This window comes from Hoplias malabaricus, chromosome 3 (genome assembly GCF_029633855.1).
Source record: "Hoplias malabaricus isolate fHopMal1 chromosome 3, fHopMal1.hap1, whole genome shotgun sequence".
Classification (NCBI taxonomy): Eukaryota; Metazoa; Chordata; class Actinopteri; order Characiformes; family Erythrinidae; genus Hoplias; species Hoplias malabaricus.
In genome coordinates, this window is record NC_089802.1 from 45673960 (window position 1) to 45700329 (window position 26370).

At 40.8% G+C, this 26370-nt stretch overlaps 1 protein-coding gene across 11 annotated transcripts in view; it reads left to right on the plus strand.

The window, feature by feature from the left end:
• The window catches only part of ralgapb (Ral GTPase activating protein non-catalytic subunit beta), a 35220-nt gene extending 23864 nt beyond the window's left edge, over positions 1 to 11356 (plus strand). For 4 of the 11 annotated variants that reach the window (XM_066664221.1, XM_066664214.1, XM_066664218.1 and 1 more), the window contains 12 exons: positions 11 to 198; positions 406 to 509; positions 2486 to 2638; positions 4276 to 4485; positions 5593 to 5751; positions 5896 to 6055; positions 6186 to 6308; positions 7033 to 7169; positions 7495 to 7600; positions 8235 to 8310; positions 8837 to 8979; positions 9364 to 11356. In XM_066664221.1, coding sequence (XP_066520318.1) covers positions 11 to 198; positions 406 to 509; positions 2486 to 2638; positions 4276 to 4485; positions 5593 to 5751; positions 5896 to 6055; positions 6186 to 6308; positions 7033 to 7169; positions 7495 to 7600; positions 8235 to 8310; positions 8837 to 8979; positions 9364 to 9557 — 1753 coding nt within the window. In that variant the 3' untranslated portion in view covers positions 9558 to 11356. Of the gene's footprint in view, positions 1 to 10; positions 199 to 405; positions 510 to 2482; positions 2639 to 2802; positions 2851 to 4275; positions 4486 to 5592; positions 5752 to 5895; positions 6056 to 6185; positions 6309 to 7032; positions 7170 to 7494; positions 7601 to 8234; positions 8311 to 8836; positions 8980 to 9363 lie in introns of all 11 variants that reach the window. The other 7 variants (XM_066664212.1, XM_066664210.1, XM_066664215.1 and 4 more) reach the window with 3 other exon arrangements.
• Positions 11357 to 26370: the final 15014 nt, after the last annotated feature.

Sequence of the window (26370 nt, forward strand, 5' to 3'; positions counted from 1 at the left end):
TGTGTTCCAGTATAATGCAGGTGCTGGGGGCTTTTCCGACTCCAAGTGGCCCTGCCTCCCCCTGTAGTCTGCTGAATGAGGACACACTAATTAAATACTCCAGATTGACATCCACCTCTCACAGAAACTTCAGATATTATGTCCTGGATAATTCAGTCATCCTGGCCATGCTGGAGCAGCCCCTCGGCAACGAGCAGAGTGAGTGAAGCATGTTAAACTGTTCTACGTTGAAATAACGTGTCCATAGTACCGTTATCATACGCATCAGGTGTTTATATATAATTCAGTAATGTAAATATATTGATATGGATGCATGCCTTAATATACCATGCTTTTTACATATGCAGTGCACGTTAAAGGGTTCGTGTTTGCATCATATCTTATCGTGTGTGTGTGTGTCCTCAGACCCCTGTCCATCTGTCACAATGTTGATTCGTGGTATGTGTGGTCGTCATGCCTGGACTATGCAGCTCTTCCATCAGCCTCGAGGAGCCAGGGCCAATCAGAAGGTGAGATACACCCCTAGCAACCAATCACAGCATGGATATGCCAGTACAAGCCAACAAGAATGTAAGAGGACGTGTCAATAAACATCTGATGTAAAAACACATACACTATTGTTCAAAGGTTTTAGAACACTGTGAAATGTTCTTGTTTTAGGAAATGTATCAAACAAATAGGACATGCAGACATTGTCAGAGTAAGAAATATTGAATTTAAAGGAAAAGATGACTGTGTACTTAAATTATTGCCTTTATCACAAAAGCCACATTTTGCTGCAATTAGTGTGTGTGTGGTTTGAATGTTGTGTTGATTGTAAAGCGTCCTTGCGTTTCTAGAAAGCACTATATAAGTGTAACGTTACATAAATAAATAAAATAAATCATAGCCTGGTTGACCCTAGGCGTTCTAGCTGTCAGTTTTTCGAGGTAATCTGATGCGATTTCACCCCATTCTTCCTGGAACATCTTCCACAATATGGATTGACTTGATGCAGTCTTCCTCCATACCAGATGGTCAAGCTGCTCCCACAGCATCTCAATAGGGTTTGGAGGTGTGTTTTGTGGTCATTATCCTGTTGTAGGATGAAACTGGCCCCAATCAAGCACTGTCCACAGATTGTGGCATGGCTTTGAAAATCCTGTGGTAGCCTCCCTTAATTTTATTTATATATATATATATATATATATATATATATATATAAAATCCTATTTTACCAGCTCCAAAGCATCCCCAGACCATCATGCTGCCTTCACTTGGAGTCATCTCTAAACAAAACCTTCTTTCAATCTTCCAGCGTCTTTTCTCTCAGGTCCATTGTAGTCTTGTTTTTTTATCGGCCAGTCTGAGGAATGGCTTTTTCTTGGCAATTCTGCCATGAAGTACAGCATCCTGAAGTCACCTCTTCACTGTTGATGCTTACACTGGTGGTGACGGGTTCCATTTAGTGAAGTTGTCAGTTGACATCCAGTGAGGCATCTTTGTCTCAAACTGCACACTTAAAGGTGTTTATCTTCTTGCACAGTTGTGCATCAGGGCCTCCCACTCCTTTTTCTGTCCTTATTAGAGCCAGTTTGTGCTACTCTCTGAAGGGAGTAGTTAGCAGCATGGTCTGATATTTTCAGTTTCTTTGCAGTATCTCACTGAATAGCATTCCTTTCTTAACACAACAATAGACTGACAGGTCTCTAAAGAAAGTTGTTTCTTTCTGGCCATTCTGAGCCTGTTAACAAGCCAACAACTGCTGATGCTTCAGACACTAAACTAACCTAGAATATCATGCTCCCTTTTATGTTCCCTTATTAATATACTGTTTTTAAGTGCATCAAAAAGGAAAAGGGTTTCCTAACAAATAAATTAGCCTAATAACATTCTTAACATAAACTGGCAGCCATACCAGGATTAAGAATTGTTGATTATAGGACTATATGCAAAATAGGCCTCTTTACAAAAATATGTCTTAATTTTAATGTATTAGATAATTTTAAAAAATGAAATGCATAAATTGTTTGTGAATTGCATAGAAATGTGTTTTCCTTTGGAAAATAGGAAAATTTACAAGTGTTCTAAAACATTTGAATGGTAGTGTATTTCAGTAATCATTAAACACAGGATCTTGTAAGTATTCTAATGTATATAGATATTAAAAATTAAAGTTTGTACAGATCTAGATTATTGCCTGAAAACCAGGTTTGAAAAATTGAGTGTTTTTAATATGAAAATCTTGCATCCAGCTTGACACTTGTCCTAAATCAAATATTAAAAAGAGGACTGTGCAGTCTCAAGCTCACATTCCAATATAAAATTCATCCAGTTGATTTCATTATTTGGACATTTACTATTTATTATTTTTGTGGTGGAAATACCGTTTTATTTATTTATTTATTTTTTCCCCCTCCCCTAGATGTTGTTATTAATATAATATTAAAACAAATGAGATGAACTGTCGATTGGTTTCCCACAGTGTATGTCTCTCCCACAGCAGGTGTTTGTTTCAGAGAGTCGCCCAACTCCCAAAAATGATGTGGGGATTCGGTTTAATGTGAAGCACCGGCCGTTCCCGGAGGAAGTGGACAAGATTCCGTTTGTGAAAGCTGACTTAAGCATTCCAGACCTGCATGACATAGTAGATAAAGAGGTAAGGGTTCTCTCTGCAAATTAATCACTGTTGAATAAATGGCCTTTCTGAGCTTTTTGAATTAAGCTCTTTATTAAATATGAATTATTATTAAACATATCAATTGAAACATAGATTAAATAGGACTGGAATGTGTTGGGATATTTATACATTTTGTATGACAGGAAGCCTGCATGTCTCATACTACAGCCTTGAAGTACTCGGATGAAGATGTGAGTTTGAACACAAGTGTGTGGATGTGGTTCACTGATACAAATCAGCATCACTTTGCAGGCACACTTTACACTCTCACTGGTGTTTGATGTTCTACCTGACTGCTTATCTGTGGGGACTGAAGACTAGTAGGATCTTGTAATCTGGCAATTAAAATAAGATAAGAATTATTTTACTTGGGGAATTGCACTGTAGAGGTGCTATTGGGATTTGTGGTGATGTAGCATGTAAAGTTCACATGGAACTGATGGCACTGAGCATGCATTAACGGTGCCAGTGGGGCTAGGTAAGGCCTTTGTCACCAGGGAGGCCAGTGTGGAATTACGGTTGTTGATGGTAAAAGGTAAGGTAGGACTGTAAAGCTGGCTTGAATTGGGGTGGGTCTGGGACGCCAGACTTCACCGTTGAGCCTTCTGGAGGTGTTGTGGGTTTAATTCAGCTTAACACCAACAAGAGGAGTTGCTTGCCTGATGACTCCTGTGAAGAGCTAGTGATACAGTGGGTGGTTTGTGTACTCATGGGCTAGGCTAACATAGTTGTTAAGGGTAGCCGGTTGCTGATTGGATCATAAACGGCCACAGCAACCTTAGTGTTGAGGTGTAGGATTCAACAGGAATGTTGGTGGCTGCAGGTAGGAAGAGAGTGTGGTCGGCTCTATGTGAAGCTCTAATGTATTGGCATAGGATATTTTACATCTTATCTTGTGTAGTATTAGAATTATGAAGCACAGTTTGGGCCAGATTAAGTTTGGTCCCATTCTGGTGGCTATATTTGATGGGCAGACAAAGTTTGTGCTGTGTAGTGAGGATATATCATTGCTGTTGGAATAAGACCTTCTGTTTTGTGTTTGTATATATTTGGCATAATTTTGCCGAAACAACATTTATTTTTTATTATTACCTAATAAATCCACAAGGGTAAACTCCATAATAGTGTTGTTTTCTTCTCCTGAAAGTTACTTTTTTGAAGATGTGAGATTATTTTGTCCAACAGCCATGATAAACTAAAGTGTGTGTACGGGACTGAATGCTATCACTCACCACTCTCACATAAGGTGTGTGTGGGTGTGGGTAAGTGGGTGAGGTTTACAGTGGACCAGCCTGTCGAGTGTGTGTTTGTCTGAGCGTTCGTGTTTGTGAATGTCACAGTGCTGATCATTAAAGCCACCATAGTGTGCCTGTTATTCCAGTGATGTGAGATGGGCCTTTTAGTTTCAAAGAATCTTAACAGAAAGCATTTGTTTTTAAACCTTTTATTGCTTTCGCTCACGTTTGTGTTTTATGTTAGAAAGATAGTGAGAAGGTAAGAGATAAATAAGTATGTACTCTCATGATAATCACTTACTCACTTAGTGTATTAAACACATTAAGACATTCAAGAATGCATTCACAGAACTAATCCTTGTGTGTGTGTGTGTGTTTCAGCTGGAGCAGCAGCACGATAAGCTGCGCACTGTGATGGTGAAGCAGATAGAGTATGAAACAGCCTTGGAGCACTACACAGAGGAGTTATGGAGGAATAAACCCTTCCCTGACCCTCTGACTGACTGCAAACCTCCCCCTCCAGCACAGGAGTTCCAGACCGCACGCCTCTTTCTCTCACATTTTGGTTTCCTGTCTTTAGAGGCCCTCAAGGTAATAAAATATACCAATATACCTCTCATTTATACCATGCATATACATATTCATCAGTTACCATATCCTCTCATTTATGGAGCATATACAAACTTAATCTGTGCAGTATGTTGCATGGGTCACACACCCCACTTACTTTTATTTTCTTTTCTTTTTGTGGTGTCAGTAAAAGACAGCCCTGTGTATCACTGCATATCCCTCAAACTCCCATTACTAAAGATACTATTCTTAATTATTTAAGTCTTTATTTTTAGTCTTATTTGCATTGATTATTTACACTTTCATCATTCTAATCTTATCTTTAGTAAGTTTTAGCTGTTCTCAGTGGCAGCACAAGCGTAGTGTTCCATAACATTCACAAAAACAAGTCAAAAACACCCCACCTGCCTTTACTGCTTTCTTTGCCTTTCTAGAACGGTTAGAGGAGACATTTTTGTGCCCATGAGAATCAGAAAGGTGTAAGTCAAACGAAAAGAAGTATAAAATATTGAAGGTCCAAACTTGGATTTTAAAATTTGAAGGAAGTCCAGGGCTTCTAACAAACGTGCAAAGCTTGGCATACCACCCAACAGTCGGCATCAGAGGAACAATACTATCTTTGATAGAAAATCAAGCTATACTTTAGCTGCCGTGAGAAGCCTCTGTGATGTGGGTCTGAAAGAACGTGTCGTGTTCAGATAGCAATCACAGAGAAAGACATGAAGAAAACAGGAATGGCTGAGGGCATTGCTGTTAATTACACAAATGTGGACATCTGCTCTGAGACTGAAGATTAAAAATCAAAATTTGTGACAAGAATATTTAAAAAATATTTATTTCCTGGGTAAAAAAAATGGTAAAATTGAGCTTTTTTGACTGGAAAATAAATAAAGGAGAGTAAGGCCTTTGACTGTTTAATAAAAAATGTAATGTTCTGTGTTCACCTTGTTTTATCTCGGTTTTGGCTATGCTTCTCTAAGTGAAATATTTCAGACAGATTGAGTTGCTAGGTGCTGTTATAGGGAACAGTGGTAAAAAGAAGAACATGTAATGGTGAAAAATCTAAACTAAGGACAGGTTTAGCAGTGGAATAACAGTCATTTTTGTGTGCGCATGTTTGGTTTCCAGGAACCAGGTAATAGCCGTTTGCCTCCTCACCTCATCGCCCTGGACTCAGCTATGGCAGGCTTCTTTGATGACATCAGCTACTTGGACTTGTTGCCATGCCGACCCTGCGACACAGTTTTCATCTTCTACATGAAGGCGGGGCAGAAGAGCAGCCAAGAGGTAAACACAATTAGAGCTAGGTCACAACGGTGCACCCTTCTATGAAACACCAGTGACATTTTAAAGCAGTTCCAGAGGGAAGTGTTTATTACCTGCTTGGGGGTTTTCATCTCTCTTCTACACTATCGATGGGTGTATTTTCAGATCTTGAGAAATGTGGAGTCCTCTGCGAATGTGCAGCCACATTTTCTGGAGCTACTGTTGTCTCTGGGCTGGCCAGTTGAAGTAGGACATCACCCAGGCTGGACCGGTAGTGTGTATACTAGCTGGACAATCAACACATCTAATGGCACTGAGACCCCAGGTACACACTTTTTAAACAATGCAAAGTCTAATACAGATTTCTCACTGAGATGCTATTATCTATTGACTCTCCACGTTACTCTCCACCTTTCTCTTTGTGTGAACTGTTTTTGTTACTTTTCCTGCTGCAGATGAGTGTGTGGCTGTGGGAGACACTGGAGGTGGAATTTTTAATGGAGAAAAGAGGGTTCTCTACTACGCAGATGCCCTTACTGAAATTGCTTTCGTGGTGCCATCTCTGAGTGACTCCTCTGGTAAATACACATTCTCCAGACGTGGCTTTCATTTTTGATGTCTTTGTGTTGTATGTTCATAACGAAACAAACTAAAAATCCAATAGAGATTCTGAAGAGTTATGAAATTGTAAATAATATTCCAATTTATCAATTATAGACAGATAATTTGAACTGAAATCAAAATGACGTAAAGAGAGGACTATAAAATAAAAACAGAAAATTACTGATTGAGATAAATCGTCATTGTATAGCAGTGCAACCAAATTAAGACTTCTCTTTTAACCCCATCTTTGGCAGTGAACACACCACACACTAGTGATTAGGGCCAGTGAATGCACACATCCAGAGCAGTAGGCACCTCATTGCCCACGGAGCAGTTGGGGGATAGGTGGCTTAGTCAAGTGCACTTCAGCCATGGATGTTGAGGGAGGACAAGGCACTGTTTATTCAGTCACGTACTTCTGTTTTACTGCAAGTCCAGGGGAGTGAACTGATGATATTTAAGTCCCAAGCCCGCTTCTCTGGCCTTTAGGCCATGGCTGGTCCTGCAAATGAATTAAAAGAAAGAACAGGGAATTTTTTATAAGTGTATATAATATTCAATAAGCATAGATGTGTATTTGTCCAGGAATCTAGAGATATTTAGTTGGAGTATTTCAGAAAACTGGGTAAATAAATGCACTGAAATTGAGAATGTGTGTCTGATTTTGTTTGTGTGTGTTTACTCTGGGTACCTGCTCAGCGGAGTCATCAGAGAACAGCTTCCCCACAGCAGACTCTGATTCTCAGATGGAGCTGCTGCCAAGCCTGCTGAAACAACCAAACCTCACACTGGAGCTCTTCCCCAACCACTCGGACAACATGGGACCTACACAGCGAGTAAATACGAACACGTGTACATGTGGCCGCACTGTGTTATCATGTAGCCTTTCAGTTTTCAAATATAATCCCAACCTATAAAAGCTAGAGTTCGACACAGTGCAGTGCAATGAAAAACAGCTTGCTGATGGCTTTTCCCGCAGCAGACATTCCAGTACCACAAACAGTCTCGTTTTACCCGTCTGCCCTTGACACATCCGATAGCATGATTCTAAAGCAGCATTTCCACGTTATCAGCAGATAAACCAAAGAAGCTTGTCTGTTGCAGCTGGGGAAGTGTGTGTTTGTTTACCATGTTGTGTAATGGTTGTTCTCTTTGTGTCAGTCTCCCACAGTGAAGAGTAAGAGGCTGCCATCAAGCAGGAGTGTTCCTCCTCTGGGTCCAGAGACTAAAGTTCTGGTGGTCTGGGTGGAGAGATATGATGATATTGGTAAGAAAGTAATAGTAATTATACTAAAATGCTAGTGCTGAGAGGAATGTGTAGTAAATATTCATGCAATTTTATGTTTTTCTTTTTTATATAGTATTTTATGTGAATTCAGAAGGAGCTGGTGTTGCAGATGTAAATTATTGTAACACATGCAGCCGTTCTTTAAATCATTACTGATCACTGACATTTTTACCATATACTACAGCTATATCCAGTATAAAGCCATGTCTAACTAAATCTACAGCTTTATTTCAGCAGGAGTGTTTTAACTGCATTATTTTTACTAGGTTCGCTGGAAACACGTTTAAATATTCTACTGCTATATTCATTTCTAATTACAGATCCAAATGAGGAAAAAATGAAACCTCACTCACAATGGCCAATGGCCTCTGATTGGCAGTTGGGAGTTCTTGTGAAATAAATAATCTTACTTGTTGGACTAGTATTCCCAAACTAATCATTACTGTAAATAATAAACAGCCTGTGCAAGAGGTGTAATAATTTAGGGTTTATAGGCTAAAAAAAGACGCACAGACAGAGTTTAGGGCTGGGAATGAACCACAAATCAATGTCTTAATGACCAGTTGATAAATGTTTTGAGTGTATAACATCTGTGTGATTTGTTTCTCCGCAGAAAATTTCCCCGCGTCTGAGTTGTTGGCAGAGACCAGCACAGGAGTGGAGAGTGCTGTCAACAGTAGTGCTTCCAAGTCAGTGAACACTCCATATCAGCCATTATTCAAAATTGAGTCTTATGAACACTCCTTCTTTAGTTTATGTACTTTGTGGTTATTTACAGTTATTTAAGCTGTTTTTTCTGTTACATAAGAATTAGAAGATTTGCACCTGTTATTTTAGTTATATTTGGCAACAGCTTCATGTTCGTCAAAGTGTGTTCTTTGGTATGAAAGTGAATAATGGTTTTGAACAGTTTTCTAAGCTGCTGTTAAATCATGGAAATCCTTTTTTCTTAAATGTTTTGAGTGCTGATGAGTGCTGACAACAACGAGGGGCAGGAAATGCATGGACTTTGGTGTTAATCTCAAATACTGACAGACACATCTTCACATCTGAATATAAACTGAGTTGGTCTTTTGTACTTGATGCTACTGCAGTACAACGAAGATGATGATTTTGAAAAGCTGTGTCCTCAAATCTTTAAAAGAAGCTGTATGTTGGGGTTCCATTGTACATCATTACAGAGCATTGTATAATTGTGATAATCCTCTGTCTCAGACCCAGCTCCTCTGACGTCCCAGTCATTTTCATCCACCCACTGAAAACCAGTCTGTTCCGCATCAAGCTCCATGGTGCCATAGGCAAGTTCAGCATGGTCATCCCTCTAGTGGATAACATGGTGGTCAGCCGGCGATCGCTGGGTAGGTTCCTGTTTGTGTGACTGTTCTCACATTGGCTTCAACAGCTCATTTCATGATTGTCAAGATTGTTAAATATCATCATTAACTAGAAGTGACATGTTACCTGTTTTCAGATCCTGATAGTCTTTGAGCATGTACTTGTACTGATCTGATATTTTTCAATGAAATATACTTGGTTTTAGAGTTATTTTTAAATGTATCTCGTTAATTATGATTGTTTCTGGAGCAATTGAAGGTAAATAACACTTGCTATAATTTGTGTATGCTCCCACTGATGGAGAGAAGTGAGATGCTAAAAGCAGTTTTGCCACTCAGTGTCAGAATTTAAACTTTTTAATTGGTAAATGCTTGCTCATTAGTCTTACCTGCCACCTCTGTTTTTAGGGTTCCTGGTGCGACAGACTGTCATTAACGCGTGTCGAAGGAAGCGGCTGGAGAGCGACTCGTACAGTCCTCCACACGTGCGGCGGAAACAGAAAATAGCAGAAATTGTTAACCGTTACCGGAACAAGCAGCTGGAGCCAGAATTCTACACATCACTGTTCCAGGAGGTCGGAGAGACTAGCCTCAACCCTTAAAAACACACACATATACACACACACACAGTTTCTTCTCCATGATGGATGAAGAGTTGCTGTATTTTATTTGCCAAATGGCCAATGTCTCTCAGCTGTCAAAAGCGGCAGTCTTTACAAACGAAGGTTTCCTAGCTGGTCCAAACGCTGATACCAGAGTGGATGCTTTTTCCATTTTCTCATTACTGTATTTCACATGCTTTTATTTTTACATCATCTGAGACTGGAAGGGAGAAAGCGTACATGCAAGACATGGCCATTAACTCTATGAACACTATCCGTAATAAACACTAATGTCAGTGTCAGCAAAGGAGTGTAGACAGGTTTGGCTTTTCTACTCCAGACAAACACACACACACACACACACACACACACACACTCTCTCTAGTGCCAGTCTGTGTTGATGCATATAGTTATTTTGTTTTAAAACTCAGGTGGTTTTACCATTCTTCATATGCATTGACACAATTCAGTGCACTCCAACAAGCTGACCTCAGCTTTATGTTTCTCTTCCCCTCGTGTGTTTTATTTTCTCTCCTCTCTCTCTCTCTCTCTCTCTCTCTCTTTCTCTTTTGAGTTTTGAGTTTCACGGAAAGCCCTTAGTGTCATTAATACTCCATTCAGAGAATGTTTGGCATTTTTCCGTTTTATATATTTATGTAACGGTTGTGAAGATGACTTTAAGAGTCCTCCAAAGGGGTTGAGATTTATAAGTCATTGACAAACTACTGAGCACTCCAGTACTTACAGATCCCAGGCGCTTACCATCCTCCTCGTTGAACTCAAGTTGTGTGCAGTTCAACCCTTGGAAGGATATGCATTCATTCATTCTTCATTCTTCTCATCGCCCTCACCACTTATTGTCTTTTTATTTTAGCTTGACTGTGATCCATCCAGACACAATTTCAATTCAGAGAATCACAAGGGCTTTGAACCTTTATTTCCTCTTGATTTCATTTTATTTTCTAATTTATCTGATAAACGTAGGTGTCACTTGTTTCCTGTTTTGCAATTTCTGCTGGATGTCAGAAACACTGGTCTTTTTAGACTTTTTCTTCTTTTTCATTCTTTTTTTAGACAGAAGATTATTTGTTCCACAGAATATCATGTTTCATCTCTTATTTATTGAGAGGTGCTTGTAGTGTCATTTTGTCTCTGTCATATATTTTGACATATAGCTTTTAAAACACAGGTCACTACAGAGAAGAGTCGATTGAAAGGAATGACTGTTAAAACATTACTGTACCTGGTCCATGATGCTCATTCAGGTTAACCTGCTTTTCCATTTTCTTTCATTTCCCTCCACTTATAAATGAGAAAATGCCTTTAGTCAGTAAAGGACAAGTCTTGTGTTTCTCTAACTCCCATTTCTTACAGTGGGGACGTCTGCGGTTGAGAGAATATCTTTAACCAATAAACAATTATAAAACCGTTTGCAAAGTAAATATTATATCACATCCCTTTTTGTGGCTACAGAGAATCACAAATTCCCATGTGATAAAGAGTTAATCATGAATTCTCCTCTTTTATTATAAGAACAAACTGCTTCTCCCAACGCACAAGATTTGGGCCTTTATTTGGTTGGTTAGAGACATCCTTTTCTTCGTTTTCTGTAAATATTGAAGGCATCGACTTTGTATAAAGTTGGACTTTACATGTAAATATGAGGGTGTGAAGTTTCGCTCACTCATTCTATTAGGAAAGGCACAAAAAAAGAAAAAGAACGCTCGTTTGTATTTATGCCTATCATATATGTGTCCTAAAGAAACACATTGGGTATTGAATGTAACACATGTAATGAAATAAAGATTTTAATTAACTTCTTATCATAAAGCCCTTCTGCTTCTGGTTCACGCATCGCCTTCTTTTCCCCATGAGCTCTTTCACCAGATTCAGCCCGACCACTCGTCCCCTCAAATGAAGGTTAGTAGAGGGTCACAGATTTGAAAGATTTCGTTCTTGTTTTCTCAGCCCCCAATGAGGACACTTTAGAAGTAGGTTCTCTTCTTTTACAGAATGTCTTTCAGGTTCCTTACAGCAGAGGAACTATCCAGTAGTACAGAGATCATGCTTGATGAACTGTCACAATTTGCCCTGTAGTTTTTCTAATTTACTAGTTTATGTATTTTACATCTCATATTTGGTTGGTTGCAATACGTATATCATTGCTATTTATTTCAAAGAAAAAATATACAGAGGTTGGACAATAAAACTGAAACACCTTGTTTTAGACCACAATAATTTATTAGTATGATGTAGGGCCTCCTTTTGCGGCCAATACAGCGTCAATTCGTCTTGGGAATGACATACACAAGTCCTGCACAGTGGTCAGAGGGATTTTAAGCCATTCTTCTTGCAGGATAGTGGCCAGGTCACTACGTGATGCTGGTGGAGGAAAACGTTTCCTGACTCGCTCCTCCAAAACACCCCAAAGTGGCTCAATAATATTTAGATCCGGTGACTGTGCAGGCCACGGGAGATGTTCAACTTCACTTTCATGTTCATCAAACCAATCTTTCACCAGTCTTGCTGTGTGTATTGGTGCATTGTCGTCCTGATACACGGCACCGCCTTCAGGATACAATGTTTGAACCATTGGATGCACATGGTCTTACTGCTGCAATGTGCAGTTAATGAATATTGGCCACCAGGCTGCTCCAATTTAGCCTTGAAACCTCCCACACTAAAATGACAGGTGTTTCAGTTTCATTGTCCACCCCCTGTATATCCATTTTTGTAGATTTTTGAACACAAGCTGTTCTTCACACAGGAAATATGATGAATGAACCAATAGAAATACTCCAAAATGACTAGGAATAAAATCTTTTTACATTCACTTTCGTTGAAAGTTAAGAAGGGCTGTTCCTAATGTAAATGTACTAATTTAGAGATGCATTTTTCCTTTGGACTGCAGTATTAATGCATACGAGTTGTTTTATTATTGATTAGAACTTTTACAGTTTACTTTTACATCTTCCCCTCTATAGACTGCCCTTCTACTTATTAGGGATTTTGTTTATTCAGCTCTTGGCTTTGGTCTAAGCTGAAGGCCATAAGCAGGTCGCAGATACATGGTACACAAGCTATAGATGAAGTATTTCAGATGAAGGCTCTTGTCTCTCTGACTTTCGAGGTCACTGTTTGAAGTCTTTTATGTTTAAGTCAATTATAAATCCTGTAATGGCCATTTTCACCTTAGACCCAAGTAAGGACACCCTTCTCCTAAGGCCCTCTTTTTGTGCTGCTGTAGACTAGAGGGTGAAAAAATTTCATCCAAGTTAAAATAGACCTTCTATCACTCACACACTTCAATCACACAAACACAAAAAGAGGTCTGAGATGGGCTCTATATGGATTGCTGACACTGTCTGGAGGAACAGCCATAATACAGTGTATGTAGTAGAGTATAGTGAGGGTTTTAACATTCTGATGACTGTGAATGCACACACTGACACACACTGCCATGTCTCTGGAGACCCTTGTCACATTCATCAGCCCCCCACTCTCCATTTCCACAAGATGATTGTTCATGTTGACCTCTGTGGGGGAAGTCCCCTGTGTGTCAGTAATAGCAGCAGTAGTAGCCTACCCTCCATCACGGGGTACCACACACTCGCACATTCCCTCATACCCATGGCCAGTCCACCTACCTAATGTGTGTTTTGGTCTGGGAGGAAACCCACACAGACACAGGGAGAACATACTAAACTCTTCCCAGACAGAGACAGAGGCAGGGCTCAAACCCACAACCCCAGGACCCTGAAGCTGTGGGACCAGTACCAGCTCTTTAAAAAGGTTCTTTTGCAAATGGGTGTCCTATTGTTTCAATACCCACATCAAACTTTTTTCGTTTTTAAACTGAGATTGTGATACAACTGCTAATATAATCGTATAACTTAGCAGCTATGTAACAGGTCACACTGACCAAGTAATCATTGAGATGCAACAATTTAGCATCACTTAGTGTGAGCACATTTAAAAGCAGACAGAAGGAAAAGTGGTTTTGTTTTGTTCTTTAACTTAATATTTTCAGCCTCAATTGTGAACTGCACTTTATTGAAAATACATTTTAAAATGCTTGTGAAACGTGAACTGCTCAGTATTTATATTTAAGCAATTCTCTGAATAAACGGCCTGTGGGGGTCCACCTCTCTGTCCAGCTGCAGCAGCGAGAGCCAGTGGAGGGGTCACTGTCGAACTCTTGGCTCCCGGCCCTTGCATGGCCCCTGTGAGTCTGTGTGAAGGACTGGCTCTCTGCCATGCCCCCGTCTTCATCCGCTGGAGGCCTCTCTACTGCCTTATGCTGCACTTTTCTATCTCACTGCTCACACCTACCTCTCAGGACACACTCACTCTCACTTCATCTATCTCTGTCTGCCCCTCTGTCTTCTCCTCTCCCCTCTTCTGTTCTCTTCTTTCAGTCAATCTCTTGCTTTTTTTTCTTTGTTTACTTTCTCTCTCGCGTTGTCTCTTTTTCACTTTTCTTCATCCCACTGTGACATTTTCTTTTTATGTTGTTGTTCTTTCTCTGCTCTTTATCCCTCCATCTGTTTGAGAAACTGTTCCAGACAGGATTAAAAGTTAAGGAGCGGGCCCAAGATTTGTTTGAAGAGCGGTGGCAGAGACAGAAGCGGGCCTGTAAATATAGAAATCAGACTGCAGTTAGTCTGCAGCTTGCAGCTCCTTTCTGCGTGCATCGCCCAATCAGCCAGTGACCTTTAGGTAAGACGATGCCAGTAATCAAACTGCAAAACAGGTAAAGAACTTCCTTCAAGCTGTTAACTTTGAAATAATGAAAAGTCCAGCCCAGAGTTCTGACATGAACCCACTAGAGAATGTCTGGAAGGCCACTGTTGACCGTGTAGTGTCCAAGTGCCCGAGTGGACACCACTGCAGTGTTCTATAATGGGTGCTGTTGGAAAAGGGGCTTTGGTCCCTTATTGCCATCTGTCCACAGGACGTTGCTGCTTTGTCCCATGGTAATGGCATGAATTGACGGGGCACTTTGTGACTGGCACCTGCCACACTCAGCAATGGCTTTTGCCATTTATTAGGTGTACAAATAAGTTTTCAGGCATTGTGTGTAATGCATAAGTTCTATGCTAACAGTTTATGCTAATTTAAAAAATAATAGTTCTCATTTTATTAAATAAATAATGAAACATTACAATCTAGTATACTTCACAATTTTAAATTGTCTAAACCAAAACTTACACATAGATTTGTATACAACATTATCCAAATCAGAACAAGAACAGAACAAATCAGTGCAATTGTGGAGTGCTTTATCCTTGATGGAAAATGCAGTATAAAATTCTTCTCGCTTGCCATTTTCAAACTACTTGTTTGAAATAATAAGGTTATTTGTTGTGCCATTTTGGCTGGAGTTGTGGTACTTAACTGTTAGTGGCACAGAGTAAATGAGAGCACAGACTTCTCTTCATTCATTCATTGAATGTTTGTAAGTGTTTATCCAGTTCAGGGTTGCGGTGGGAACACACCCAAGAGGGAGTGCCAGTCCTTCGCAGGGTGACACACACTCACGGACACTTTTGAGTCCCCTAACAACATGTGTTTTTGGACTGGGAGGAAACCTCAAACTCCTCACAGACAGTCACCCGAAGTGGGATTTGAACCCACAACCTTCAGGTCCTTGGAGCTGTGTGATAACGACACTACCTGCTGCACCACTGTGCCGCCCACAAACACAGACTTGTAGCCTCCTAACTACAGAAATACTGGAGTTACTAAAACTATATAAACTTGAAATGATATATCTCTGAAAGAAGGTCTGATGATGCACCAGCACCATCATGATGTTTAAGAAATACTGCCCAAACCAAGCCTCATTAGCACCTGGACATGAAAGACATCAACATCTGCTTCTCAGGAATGGCACTAGCCACTGTGAGTAACACCAGCCATTTACTTAAGACAGCATGACCATATTTTGGTTTGGAAATAAGAGGACACTGGGAACACGCTGTTTTCCATTGTGGTTAGAAGATTGGCTGGGGGCTTTAAGTAGGCTTAAGTTGTAAAACTGTGGCTTGGTGTGTGTGTTAAATAAAAAATAAAATATTAAAATTTAGAAAATTAAATATTTCTAAAAAAAAAAAAAAGTTACTATGTTTTTGAATATCAATGCATAATTATTTACTTTTTTACCTAGAATAATAAATATCATTAATAGCTTATACTGCTAAATCACCTTTTAAATTATATCTTAAAATAGAGTAATAATTAAAAAGAAGTTTAAATTTCCACATAAAATAAGTACATCACTAAAACAAAAATGGTGAATTCAAACAGATCTGTGTTTACATTTAATTTTGCACCAATGGCTGATGTAGATGCAGGTACATGTAGACCAACAGCCACAGTGAGAAGGTGGACTTAAACAGACGGGTTTAAAGCTGTATAAATCCACAGAAATTAGACATTTGAAAACTGTATATATATACAATTTGAAAATCTTGGCCAGATGCATTTTTCGTATCCCTAACGAAGACATGTCTGGGAAAAAGTGGACGTATGGTCACCCTGCTTAAGAGAAAGCAAGAGAGACCCCTGCCATTTTGCACAGTCCCACCCAGGGGATCCATGACATCAGTGTGCATGTCTTGCCAGTGCTTGCATCAAACCATTCATTCATTCATTCATTTTCTGAAACTACTTCTCTGGTTCAGGGACGCAGTTGGTCAAGAGCTTACCCAGAATCACTTGGTGCAAGGATGGAACACACCCTGGAGGGGGCACCAGTCCTTCGCGGGGTGACACACACACGCACATCCACTCACACACTTTTGAGTCGCCAATACACCTACCAACGTGTGTTTTTGGACTGTGAGCACCGGTAAGGAAACCCACGCGGACACAGAGAGAACACACCAAACTCCTGCATTAAACATGCCAGTGCTTAAGCTCAAATATATACATTCTAATATAAGGTAATAATTTATTAAACCTAAATTCACAGTATACGGATATGAAACCACCTGCCTTTAATCCCACGTCTATAGTAATGTCTAGGTCCACTTTGTGCTGCCAAAACCCCTCTGACCTTTTGAGGCTTAGACTCCACAAGACTTCTAAGGGTGGGCATCTCTTCTGCAGGTACGTGATGCAAATCAGACCATGCCACCAGTGCTTCATAATCCACTTTGGATGCTCAGACCACTCTGGACTGGTCAGCTAGTAGTGCTCAGAACCAGAACCACACAGTCACTGTGCTGCCCGCAACTGGAACAAACTTTACATTTCTCATCTCTTTTCTATGTTTTTTCGTTTGTTTTAAACTCTTTTGAATGGTTTACCATATTCTTACTGCATTAAAAATTTTAATTTCCTGTCTTCATTTTTAATCTAATCTTTTGGCATCTAAATATTCCACTACACACTTAAAAATAGTAGTTCTTCAAGGGTTATTTAGTTTTAAAAAACAGTTCTGTATAGAACCTTGAGCACTTTTGCATCATGGATGGAATGGGTTCTTCAGACTGATGGAGAATGTGCTATAGATGGTTCTGTGTAGCACCTTTTAGAGATGGGTTCTGTATGGCACCAACAAACTTCTGTTGTAACAAGCTTGACACGGTAACAATAGAAGGACACTGTTTGGTGCCATATAGAACCATTTGTTTAAAGGCGATATATAGAACCATCAATAGCACATTCCGATTTTCTTTACTAAAGAACTCACTGGAACTTGCGAGCAAAGATATCCCAAGAATTGATTAACTGCTTTTTTTAATTTCAAAGTACGATATTAGTCAGATACAGCTGCTATTCACCAGGTGAAAGAGGTAACTCTTCCTCACACAAGGTGCTGGAAATGTCTTGATTAAATGTTCTTCTAATCTATATTAACCCTTGGGGGTTGGAAAATTTGCCAGCACTGTGTTTCCCAAGTAATTAACAGCTTAGGGGTGCTCTTCCTCACTTCAGGTGTAGGAAAGCTCAAGTATAACATTGCTAACCTTCCTTACAATTTTTTTAATTGATCTCAGGGATGTTCTAATGCTTTAATATGTATGTATCATATTTAATTGTGTTTATTTCTATTAATTTTACAATAATTCTGGCACTGTGGATCTGTGGCCATGAAGCCGAATAGACTACAAGCACTGTGTGTTCTGACCCATTTATGTCAGAGCTAACGTTATCTTTTTCAGTAATTTGTGCTACAGCAGTTCTTCTGGGGGATGGGAACAGACAGGCTAGCCTTCGTTCTCTATGTGCATCAGAGAACACTGGGTGTCCATCACCCTGTCGCTGGTTTATTGGTTTCGATGTGGTAGACCACATTTGATGAGTTCTATGAGCAACATTGCACAAGACCTGGAACTTCGGGGATGCTTTGACCGAAACATTTGACCATCAATAGCTGGCCCTTGTCAGAGTCGCTCAAATCCTTGGGCTTGCCCATTTGTCCTGCTTCTGAAACATCAACTTCAAGAAATGACCTTTCATGGCCTAAAATACTCCACCCCCAGCAGGTGCCATTGTAATGAATCAGTGTATTTCCCTTCACCTGTCAGTGGTTGTATATTCACTTAAATGACCCTCTGGTTAATACTCAGAGCACTGTTTAGATTTAAAAGCCATCGTTTCCTGACCTCTGTAGTGCATTTTATTTGAAGCAGTCCGCCATAGAGACCCTGTGAGTTTGGGGAGATGTCTAACCACCTGATTCTCTCCAGAGTGCCATGTCTCACTGTGCTGGAATGGGTCGACCTCCACTAAGCAAACTTATATCCAGCTTATTGGAACATAGCTTCAGGACAAACCCATTTAAAAAACACACAGGCAGTCAATAGAAAGTCATTTACTCAGGTCTCAGGTGCTTGAGAAGGGTACCTACTCAGGTCACTACAGAGAGACGGAGAGAGTAAGTGAGCTTTCATCCACAACAGTGGCATCTTGTATTTCATCTAAATCTCTTTCTGGCTGTTGGGTGCCATGTTATTTTTTAGAAAGATCGACCCGACGTAGGAGAGTTCCTCTAGCTTTCTCCTTCATCTCCAGCAGTAGCTGTATCTTCTGAGTCATGTGAATGTCTTTCTGTCCGGAAGAATCATCAGTGTTGGAGGCAGGTCCTGCCCTGCTGTCTGTGTTACTGATGGGTTCCCCTGTATATGTTCTGTAGCTCGGCACTCCAGCTCTCCTCACCCTTCTCCGCCCTTGTCAGCTGAAGGTAGTTTGAATGAAAACAGCACATTGGAAGTGCATTAGGTTTCACACAGGCTGCAGCATATATCCTCTATTAACAGTGGTTGCCATGCCCTGTGATGGATTTGCGCCCCGTTCCGTATGTTTTCCTGCCATGCCCCCTATTATTTGTGTGGGCTTCAGACCCACCATGACCTTGACAAGCATGAAGCGACTGATGAAGATTAATGAATCAATGATTTGGCCATTTTCTATGTACGTATGTGTATAAAAAGCATGCTTTATCGTCCTTTTACAGCACATTTAAACCATGGGAGTGAAAACACACACAAAAACACAGTGCTTAGGGGCACAGAACACACCAATACACACACACACATCATGGTGGGCAGCCACCTCAGTGTTTGGGGAGAATTTAGGGGTTAGGTGCCTTGCTCAAGGGCAATTCAGCCATGGATTTAAGGGAGGAGACCCCACTGTTCCTTGACCCCCTCATCTTCCCTGCACCCACCCCATTTGTTCATTTATTGAAATTGAACCTGTGACCTTTTGTTCCCAAGCCCAATTTTCTTAACATTACCTCATGGCCGTCCTTGACTATTTCCCTGTGTTTTTTTTTTTTTTTTTTTTTCATTGTTCTAAAATGCTACTGTTCTTGTTGGTGTTATTAACACTGAAAACGATTTTCTATCTGTGGAGCTTCTCCATTTCACTGACATGTTGTTGAAATATGGAGTGGCCCCTTTGCTGTTGTACACCAAAAAACCTCATCATCGCAGAATTGGATGAGAACGAGAGAGACTCTACCTGAACCCAGAGAGGAGGATGAAGCGAGCTGAGTTGCCATGGCAACCTTCGCTAACCTGTTTTTGTGCCGAATATGGAGCGGTCTGATCTCGGGGTCTGAGATGTTAAATTCATTTTGGAGACAAAGTGGCCACAGAGGCTCATCTCGGCTCGCTGTGTCTCTTGAGACAAGACGGCACAGGACCCTACAGCGGAGACTTCTCCCGCACAGTCAGCTTCAAGACCCGTTTTATCAGGAAGAAACCACAACAGGGAAGGAAAAAATAGAGCAGCCGAGTTCCCACTTTTCTATTGGTGCTTTTGTGGTGCTCCTTCACCCCACACCACCCACCACCCCCCGCCCCGCCCTGAGACACAGATGCTTTTATTCGGTTATTCACCCCGAGGGCCCTCTGTGGTGGCAGTTTATTAAATCATGTTTAGACTGCTCCAGGAAAACACTGCTGAGAGCACAGCCATTTATTCTAAAGACCTTCTCACTTAAACAGGGGGGTTGTATCTATCTACAGTCTCAAAAACAATGATATCTATTGTAGTATATGTGCTTAGGGTTCAGCATCTATGCTGCAAGACATTCATATGTATATAGAATGCACATTTAAATTCAACTGGCATTGCCCGAAGTGGGATGGGGATGGGGGGGTTAAATAAATACATATCCATGCAGAGACATGCCTAGTTAAAATATATAGTCCAGAACCCTAAGCCTAAAATATCTTCTTCCCTAAAGCACATATTTTTGTTCCATAATCTTATATTTAACAAGACATTTATACATTGATATCTCTACCATCACAGTGTCGTTACGGTAAATATCAGCCAGTTTATATTATATCATATCTACTTTTGTCTGTGTAGATTTTTCAAGGATCAGTGGTGGCAGTCTGAGCATTAAGGATCTTGATGGGACGCACGCACACACATAAAACCGGCGTATTGTTCACTGGGCTGTTGTCATGGAAACCCACGGCTGAACAGATGAAAAGCTATCCTCATTCGCTCGTATGCCTCCGTGCTCCTCTGTAAAAACGCCGTCTCACTATGCATTATTTATCAGCGCTACAAGTGAAGTCAGCCATGGCACTGTTCACTCAGCAGACCTTGAGCTTCCACCACAATTCCACCAACAGTGACCTACTACGTCTTCCAACACACACAATACAGATGTGCAAATGTCTTTGGTCTTAACATCTGGGGTAAGTCCCTGTCCCATGTAGGGGTCTTCTGGGGATTCCTGAATCAGCCTAGGGTGGGATACTGCTTTGAGCCTGGGGTAAAGTCTCTCTTTATAAATAATTGGACATGTTTGTGTTGGTTTGTCTCCAGCTCATTGACTCTGAAATGAGGGAGAAAAAAATGCCTGGGAGGTTCAGTTAAGGTCGCTCACTCTGTTTTTAAATGGATGACGTAATTGATTCATTGTCTTCGCTGCCAACACCTTCACAGGCCTGGGTGTGTGGGTTGAATCCCCACGTCGGGCCACTGTATGTGAGGAGTTTGGTGTGTACTGCCTGTGTCTGTATGGGTTTCCTCCCACGTTGGTAGACTGGCTACTCAAAAGTGTCCATAGGTGTGAGTATTTGAGTATGTGTGTGTCGCCCTGTGAAGGATTGACGCCCCCTCTAGGCTGCGTTCCCGCCTCGTGCCCAATGATTGCGTGTAAGCTCCGGACTCACCCCGACCCTGAACTTGATTAGCGGTTACAGACAATGAATGAATGAATCCTAAAACATACTTTGGTATATGAATTGGTGGTGTGAAATTCTCCACAGGTGTGAGTGTGTGAGATGTCCAGTGATGGACTAGTGTGTCCTTGCCTTGTGCCCAATTATTCCAGGTAAGCTCCAGACCCACCATGACCCTGCAGGAAGAGGCAGATACCAAACACGAATAAAGGAATGAAAGAATGAAGAAATGGAGTTATGTAGTATCTGGTAGCCCTACAATGGCCCTCAAGACTGTAGGGCCACTCCAGTGCTAAATCAGCTCAAGTGAGGTTCTGAAAGTGGTCATGTGACTGTTCTGCAGTAGGACATTGCAAACTGATACAATTTCTTTCTCAAGCCCTACCCCAAACAATGTCAGTCCAAGCTGCTGCAAATAATTGCTTAAAAAACTAACTTCAGTGATAGATTTATATTTACATGGCATTTATTTGCAGCTTATATATAGACAGTGCACCTTAGAATTTAAGCAAGACAAAGCAATTATACAGATTTAGTGTACATATATTAGGCTCAGCTGTTTTAAATCTAATGTGTTTAAAGTGTAACGGTTTCTTGAGCTGAATATGTTGATCTTCGATATCTTGATAAGTTCACCTTCTTTCTCCATTCATAGAACTACCACTACACTCAACAATCACTGGATTATGAACACATGCTAATAATAGCTTGTTTTTTTTTTTTTTTGATTAATTACAGCAGACTCCACATGGTGATGAACTCAACCCATGCCCTGTGCCGCAGCTCTGTTAGTTGGTGGACATTTTGTGGGCAAGAGGATGAGCACATTGCACAGCCCATTCCAACATATCCCAAGCATATTCAATGGGATTGCAGACAGGCAAGCTTGGGGCCCAAGGCAGTGTGGAAATTCATTGTCATGTTCTTCCATCCATTCCTGAGTGGTCCAAGCCCAATGACAACTCCGTGTGGTGTTCCCACTTCAAGGGTTGTGGTAGGAATACTATCGGTCCTAGGGCATTCCAAGAGAATGCTTCCCAGACCATCACACCACCAGCACCACCACCAGCCTGTAGAACCCCAGCATTGCAACCATGAGATGTGACATCATGCAGTTTCTGTCAGACACTGACCCGTCCAGCGATGTAACAGGAAACGGGATGCATCACTCTAGATGACCACTGTTGTTCCCTAAGCAGTGCACAGTACATTGCATGGTCATGGCCAGAATTGGATGGGCTTGCATACTGTTGTAGTGGTGTGTGAGCTGCAATACCAGTCACGACACATGACACGCGCCTCTTGGATCAACTACATGTGGCCGGCTGCTGTGTGACCTTCAGACTGAAGTTGGCTGTGTCTTAAATAGTTCTGTGTAGCACCATAGGACACCATAAAACAATAGAAGAACCCTTTCTGTTGCTACTTAGAACCATACATTACCAGGTCACCAAGCAAATGGTTCTTGAAGTCATGTTTCTATAAAGGACCATTGTTTTTAATAAAGTACCAATGCAGAGAAGTGTACATCTTTATATAATTATATTAAGAGTACATTCTTAATAATAAAGGTGCTTCCAAGAGTCCTTCAAGCTATGCCACAGAGAAAAAACACTATTTGTTAAATAAAAAATCACATTTGTTTAAGAGATGTGTCTTTTAAATCCATTTAAAAATCCATCACTCAGTCTTAAGGTTTTTAACCCATTTAAAATAATGGCAAAAATGGTTCTTCATGGAACCAAATGTGGTTCTTCTATGGCATTGCTCAAATAACCTTTTGCAGCATCTTTATTTTTAAGAGTGTCAAGTGCTGAAAGACCAAGACAAGGCAAAATATCAAGCACATAAAACAGCATCACTCTCCAGTTCCTTGTGGGCAGTGCTCTGGGTCGTGATGTGAGATGCTCCAGAGACAGCTTGTTTCCTGTTGGAGATGGAAAATGTGAACTCTGATCAATAAAGGGTAGTGTGATCAATCCCCATACCATCTTTAGTGGTGTGCTCCTATATTTCAATAGCTGAACAGACACATTACATCACCTCATACCAGTAACAGTGAGCCCCCAACGTGTTCTTCAGTACAGCAATTTGACAACATCAATGTTATTTACTAGTAAAACGTTCACGCTGGTGGAAAAGCACATGCAGTGACCGGTATAGTTCTAACCTGTGTGAAAGTCCTGAGAGATTTAAGAGATGCTGGGACAACTTCTCAGTGTCTACACACATTGTCCATTTTATGAGCTCCACTCAACCTACAGTTGGTCTTTGTAGTTCTACAATTATAGACTGTAGTCCATATGTGGCTCTAAATAATTTTTGGCCTCTTTTCCCAGTAATTCTTTAATAGGACCCTCAAAGGACCACCACGGAGTAGTGGATCATTCTCAGTGCTACAGTGACACTGACATGGTGGTGGTGGTGATGTGTTAGAGTGTGTTTGTGCTGGTACAATTGGAGTTTTCAAACCCTGTTTCCACTCATTTTCCACTCTATAAGACCCACCTTCCTTGTTGGTCCACCTTGTCGATGTAAAGTCAAAGAGAGTAGCTCATCTATATAATGTCAGTTGGATCTATTTGGTTGGTGGACTATTCTCAGTCCGGCAGTGACAATGAGGGTTTTAAAAACTCCAGTAGCAATGCTGTGTCTGATCCACAACAACACACTGTCAGCACATCAGTGTCCCTGCGTGAAGCTCACTCAGAGCTAAGATCTAGAATTAAATAGAAATGAAGAGAATAACAGGTTGGTGAAACATAAACTAATCATGAGTAAGCAACAATCCCAAATTTCAGAGACGTCAGCTCAGAGCACAAAGCCGTGACAGTGAGGAAAAGGCGTGAGCCAGAAGAGAGGCAGAGAGAGACTAAGAAAAGAGAAAGCAAGACAAACAGGGACAGGAAGCGAAACGGCAAGGCAGTGAGAGACAGAGATAAAGAGAAAGAGAGGTGTGGTGAGTAGTGATTGAAGGAATGAGGTTGCCAAGACAGAAAAACAAAGTATGTAGGTGTGTGTGTGTTTGAGTGTGTCTGAGGACTCAGATTTGGGATTTGAACAGACTGACTTCAAAGCTGTCTGAGGAAGAACGAGTTTAAGGGGATGAGGGAAAGCGAAGGACAAGCGAGTAACACGAGGAACAAAGGCGTGTGTGTTTCACACTGTTTAAAATGGAAGCCGTTACAAACACAGTGCCTGCTTTAAGACACAGGAGTGTTATGATTACAGACGCTGGTGTCTGACTCTGCATCTCTGTGGAGCAGGATGGACTACAGTTCAGACGTGCAGTCATAAATGAAGACCCAGTGAGGAGTAGAGGTCTGCAACCCTGTCAATTCTCCTTCTTAATTACACGTCCAAGACTAATCTGGACAGTGTATTCCCACAGGAATTCAGAACCACCCCCACACTTAGTGAATTCAGCAACTTCAAGGTGCCCCCAGTGCTGATGCTTTGCAAAGGATTCCCAGAAGTATGTGATGCTCTGGAGGAGTCACACATAAGCCTAAGGTCACTATGTCAACATGATATAATGCTGTCATTCCTACTAAAATGACCCATATAATGTAAGGCACGCCTAGTGCTAAGTTTAAAGGAACACCAGCTAATATTTCTACCTTAAATTACAGCTTCAAAATCATTGTGATGTTCCGCTGAGCTGTAATAGGGAAAACAGAACCTCTGTCATTGCTACTTCAACCTCAGAACTGCAGAAACTGCACTATGCAATATTTGGAGGAGGGTAGGAAACAATCCACCACCCATCCCCCCACTTGATTTCAGGACAGTGCTGTAAAAGTGAACCAAAATCTGTAACTGTAGGGGGCCCAGGAGAAAAAAAAACATATCTTACTCAGGGTTCCTTTAAAGTTAAGATTAGTGTGATGTCTAGTGCAAAGTTTAAAAGTGTAATCTGCAATAATGACAGCAAGCATTAATACTGGGTACTGCAATCCATTGTTAAAACTCAGGGGAGAGTTGTCTTCCCACAGTTTTTAAGACGGAGTAAAATACTGAACCTGCACAAACAAGCAGTTCAAGATCTTTGGACTGTAATAGCCACAATCAACCTATTTACACAGACAAGTGTACATCATTTCACTAAAACATCTACCTGTGCTAACGAATGGCAAAAAGGTGACTAAGCTACTGTTGTTTTTTCCTGTAATTACCAGCTTCATATTTGATTTTCTATTTCCGTATTTAATGTTTCACTAGATACTGCTGATTTGTTCTTCCTGACTGATTTTTCCCTTCCTCCTTAATGTAATTTTAGGAGGCAGACGTTTGCTGCTTACTCACAATTCCATCTTAAATGGGTCCGTTTACGAGGCTAATATTGGTGTTAATTGGCAGCTTCTTATTTTAATTTTAAATGTAATTAAAACGTTATTTTTGGTCCACCTTAAATTTGCGATTCTTCACTTTATTTATTTACAAACTTTTACACCATACAACGGTCTACAAATGATTTGCTGTTGTCAGTTCAGGAAGAAAATATCTCAGGATGTGTCAGGTTGTCCTGCTGGGCTCTAAGCTGCCTCCATCCTTCAAATACATCACCAAAACATATTCTCGTTCTCCCTCACAAGGAGCTTTCATGAAAATGCAGAGTCTTTTTAAGTCCGGTAGAATCTAAAGTTATTGTGTGTCATACCTGGCAACCTGGGCTGTGGTAACCTTACTGTGATTGGACAGAGGGTGGGATCACAGGCCAAAACACCAGTAGAGTTCTGTTCTGGAATGGACCTCCTCAAAGAAGTATATACCAGCCACAGCACCTCGGTCAAAGTTGCAAGAGCTTCAACATAAAAATTTTCTTAATCTCTGATGACACACACTGGCCATTTTGTGATTTAAAACAGTAAATATATTACATACTGCTCCTTTAATATTAGAGTTAGGGTTAAGGTATGTTCCACTGACATGTAATAACAAGAATAGGGCCTTTGTCATTATGAGTCAACAATCAGCACTCCAGAAACTGCACTGTGTAGCTTTCAGAGGAGGGTGGGAACAAAGCCTAGTGTTCCTTTAAGGTTAGGGTTAGGTTGTTACCTAGCACTAAGGTAAAGGTAAGGGTGAAAGCTAGGATTAGAATGAAGATTAGGGTGAAGCCTAGTGTTAAGTGTGGGGTTAGTGCATGGGCA